The sequence below is a fragment of the Sinocyclocheilus grahami genome, unplaced genomic scaffold, assembly GCF_001515645.1.
Source record: "Sinocyclocheilus grahami isolate Dianchi unplaced genomic scaffold, SAMN03320097.WGS_v1.1 scaffold170.1, whole genome shotgun sequence".
Classification (NCBI taxonomy): domain Eukaryota; kingdom Metazoa; phylum Chordata; class Actinopteri; order Cypriniformes; family Cyprinidae; genus Sinocyclocheilus; species Sinocyclocheilus grahami.
In genome coordinates, this window is record NW_015505349.1 from 845,601 (window position 1) to 850,435 (window position 4,835).

Genomic DNA, 4,835 nt, shown 5'->3' on the forward strand with positions numbered 1-4,835 from the left:
GAAAGACCAGAATCCACGAAACACTAACTGCATAGTATACATGTAATGCACAGTATTCTCATAATTTACATTACTACACAAAATGCACAAGAACATAATATACAGAATATGTTCACAATTCATAATGTTTTAAACTGCAATGATCCTTTCAACAGTTCCTGTTACAGTATAAGTTACAAAACAGTGAATGAGTGTGTTATGTAATGGAGTGCAATATCAGTCTTTACAGGAATATTCCACCCCAAAAAATGAAAATTCGCTAATTTACTCACCTTCATGCCATTCCAGATGTATAAGACTTTCTTTCTTGACATAAACACAAAGATTTTTAAGAAAATAATCCATCTCTGAGAATCCACATAACACAAGTTAACCCATGCACGTATGACAGTTGATCGGAAGTGATTTCTAATTGTCAAAAGTTTAAATTATTAGTGTTGTTCTTATCTGTTGCGTCACTTCAAAAGATACTGATTCAACCATTTAGGTCAGATGGATTACTGTCACGGTAGCTGTGTGTGGTTTTTAAAGCATCTTTAGGACTCACAGAGATGGATTATTTGCCTAAAAATCTTAATTTGTGTTTACCTGTCCAGTCGAAAGAAAGTTATATGCATTTGGGACATCATGAGGGTTGTCACGAATCCGGTCCATGAACTTTCCTTTTCATTGACTCTCGCACCACACAAACTGTTGCATAGCACCCCGGACTACATTTCCCATCATGCATTACTGATTGCACTCAGCACGAATTGCACACACCTGTTTACACTGATTGCACCCAGCTGTTTCATATCACTCCCTCACTATATAACACTCACTCTTATTGAAGTGACCATTTTTGCATTATTATTAGTCAAATCTGGACACAGAAAAAGCATGGTAAAAAGGCTTTACATTGCTAAAGTTGACAGTGCAGTGATTGACAGCGCGCTTGTAAAATGGCATCGGTCATTGTCAGATACAGTACATTTAGTACTGTACATTATGTGCTGGGGGGAAATATGAACTAATTGAAGCAAATATGATCCAATTGAAGACTGTAACTGTATGTAGATAACCAGGTCCTGTAATGATTGGGCTAAATCAAGAAAACTTACCACAAGTATCCTGATAACAACGATGATTGATGATAATGATGATGAAATCATTCGTCTGTGCTATTCCTAAGAAATCATCTCAACAATGTAGTGTAGCAGCAGATAAATACTGATAAAGTAATAATAAACAAATCTTTATATATCTTTTTATATCATTAAAATGAAATTGGAAGTCGCTAACAGATGCTCACTTCCAGGTCAAAAAGCTGTAAATCAAAAATTCAGTAGCTAATGAGAACACACTGCTGCTAGCCCCGCCCCCACGAGAGATTTGTGTCAGAATGGCGAACGAAAACTTCAGAAGCGTAAACGAAATCTTTAGAAGCATAAATGAAAACTCTGGAAGCGCATTTGTAAGTACAGATCAGCTAATGAAAGAAGAGAAAACAGTTGCAAAACATGCAGTGTATTAAAAACGAAGTCAAAGATTTTGCCTTTTTTCAGTTTCAATTTATATTTTCATAAGTTTCTTGAACAATTACATTCATTTTAATTGACACAAATGTAATCCCATACAAGCACTGAGCACTGAATCGTATTCAGTTCATTAGTCTGAACCGTATAATCGTAAAAAAAAAAAAAAAGTGTAAATTATTGCAATCTGAACTTTATAATTAGAATGCAGGAAAATTTCCATCTAGTTTTATTTTTTTTTAAGTTAAATTTGCTGGCATATTATCTGTATTTTATCATTTAAAGTCAGTGTAAACCAATATTAAATATGTGTTCTCAGTTTGTCACACCACAGAAACATTTTATTTACCACCCGTCCAAATTTGAATGAACATTTTTTTTTCCAGGTAAATAAAATAAAATATCAAAATCTTGAAAATGTAAGCATTATTCTCAGATCTCAAATACTGTCTGCCCTGAAACCATGCCCACTCGTGGGAAAGCCACCTCTCTCAACTGTCAAATACAGCTACAACCTGAATGGATGCTCCCTCTAGCAGCTTAATTAGATTCGTACAGCCATACATGTTTGGTAATATGCATTTACGTGACGAATGCATAGCTAGCTAGTAAACTGTTGGCTGCAGTAACTAACGGTAATGACAGTAACTCACAATTGAGCGGGCAAAGTACTTATGCTAATGAGCTCTAGTTATTATAGTGTTAGGGGAGGGGCCATGCTCAGTGGCTCCAGTGCGTCATCGAGACTTCAGTCCCGCCCAAAAAATCCTGAACACAAAATTGGTGAAAAACTGTTTAATGGCCAAAGTCCACAATTCAGTACTACATAGTTATTCGTCTTTGTAACGTGTTTTCAGCTATACATTTCTAACATTTATAATGTGTTTTTTAGAAACAATTCTCTGAATTGCCTTTACACTGACTTTAAGTTTATAAATTAATTACAATTTAAGTTGATATATTTCAAAAAATGACCAATTTATCATTTTTAAGTTAAATTACAGATACAGAATAAATATATAATACACATAAATACACAAAAAAAGGTATTAAAAATTGAAAGACTAAATTTGTAAACTCTTATTGTTACTCTTCACAGTAATCAAATTTACACGAGTATCATAAGCAATTTTTCTTTAGCATCTAATCAGCATATTAAAATGATTTCTGAAGGATTATGTGACACTGAAGACTGGAGTAGTGGCTGCTGAAAATTCAGCTTTGCCATCACAGAAATAAATAATATTTGAAATTATATTAAAATAGAAAACAGTTATTTTTAATTGCATTAATATTTCTCAATATGACTATTTTACTGTATTTTTGAGCAAATAAATGCAGCCTTGGTGAGCAAACTTTTGAATGATAGTGTATGGCAGAGTTGTATAGTTTGGCGTTTTTAATTCGTTCAGCTGGGTCAAATGGTGGGTTTTTTCTAGTTTAGCAGAATACACTTTTTCTAATACACATGATATAAGTCTCATCCTAGTGAAGTTGATTCTGTGTCTGTTTTGCAGTGTACATCTATCTCTGCTGGACCGCAGCACACCAGACTTCTCCAGCTTCAGCACAGTGGATGAATGGCTTGATGCCATCAAAATGGGCCAGTACAAGGAGAACTTTGCCAATGAAGACCTCACTACCTTTGAAGCCGTATCTCAGATGACCATGGAGTATGCTATCTTCCATAGAGCTCAACATATTCACATCAATCATTTTCATTCGTTTCAAGCTACAGAACCAGATGCTATAGCCGCCAGAAACCTATTACTGTAAATTTGATAGATAGTCTTGTCTGCTTAGATCATTCTTTGACTGTGGCATTATACAGTTGCTTCTCTCACGCCCTCTTTCTGTCCTCACAGTGACATTCTGAAGGTGGGAGTCACATTAGCAGGCCACCAGAAGAAGATTCTCAACAGTGTGCAGATGATGCGAGCCCAAATGAACCAGATCCAGTCAGTGGAGGTTTGATTCTTAAGAGTGAAGGATAGGACCAGCCATGTGCACACCAGACTCCTGTGGACCTCCTCACAGAAAGACGCCCCCCTCAGCGAGCCCTGTGTCCAGAGCCCAGAAGTAGAGGATGATCAAGAACAGATCCCCGCAAGACCGCTATGGTCTCGATACAGCACCAGCACACTGAAGGCAAGCTGTAGTCTTTGCAATGGCCAAAATTATCCATAAATGTAATTCTGGCTGCATTTACATGCAAGTTTATGTTCCAGTATTATCTCTGACTTTGCAGTATATCTAATAAACCACATAAAAACCTCTCATGTCTTTTTAAATGTTGGTATATCTGTTATTTAATAGACATTTAAGAATACATTTTCTAATTTAAGGTGACATCCTTGTCAAATATACCATTTGCATAAAAATAATAGCCTTTTGTATGTAAATTCCTTGCTCTAAGCAGCTTTCTCTATTGTTACATCATGAAATGTGCTACCGATTACCTGCAAATCACCTGCCAAGTAACAATTTTTGCTAAAGTTTTTCTGAGCATCTTCTGGGTCTATTAAAAAGCATTTATAAAGTGCACCCATTATACTATTAAAATTCAAATATTAGAAGAATGTGTCACAATTCACAGAATTAGAATAAAATGCAGTCACCTTTATCATGATAGTGTTACATTGAGTATAAATTTATTCAGAGCATTTCCATGTGCAGAATAAAAGGGTTGAAAAGCTTGTTCATGCATGTAAATGTAGCCACTATCACAAATTATTTTATAAAGATTATTTTGGCTGTTAGTTTTTCTTTGGGTAAATCTCATTAAATGAGAACAAATCAGATTTGGATTATATAGCCCTTTTACTCTATGATATGATTTGGTTCTCAAACATATTCACCAGAAATGGTGAAAAGGATCATTTAAAATGTAAAAACATTGTCTTGGTGTGCATTTGAAACGGACTATGGACTAATAGCAAGAAAAAGGGAGAAACAATTATACATGTGTGATGCTCATGTATGATGAGGAATGATCCATTGATGGATCTTGTGCTGGCAGAATTTGCCAATATGAGGACTATTATAACAATTCAACTATGTGAATAGTAGGCAAAGCAACCAGAACTGGTTCAGTTTGTTTTTTTTTTTGTTTTTTTACAAAGTAATGTGATGAATATTTTTTTTATTTTCTTCATGAGTTTTATTTATCTGTTTTATGCTTTGTAACACTATTACTTTCCAATTAACCATATAATAATGCACCAGTGTTGTACTACAGATGTTCTTGTCACATATCAGAAGCACTTAATGTGCTGATTTCCTCACAAAGCCTGCCGACAGAATTTAATAGAGGTGCATGTC

The 4,835-nt window shown here is 34.9% G+C and overlaps 1 protein-coding gene across 2 annotated transcripts in view; it reads left to right on the forward strand.

Moving 5' to 3' along the window:
• Positions 1-4,835, forward strand: part of ephb2a (eph receptor B2a) — a 97,125-nt gene extending 92,290 nt beyond the window's left edge. For both annotated transcript variants that reach the window (XM_016283070.1, XM_016283072.1), the window contains exons 15-16: positions 3,032-3,187; positions 3,380-4,835. In XM_016283070.1, the coding sequence (XP_016138556.1) occupies positions 3,032-3,187; positions 3,380-3,488 (265 nt within the window). In that variant the 3' untranslated portion in view covers positions 3,489-4,835. The remainder of the gene's footprint in view (positions 1-3,031; positions 3,188-3,379) is intronic.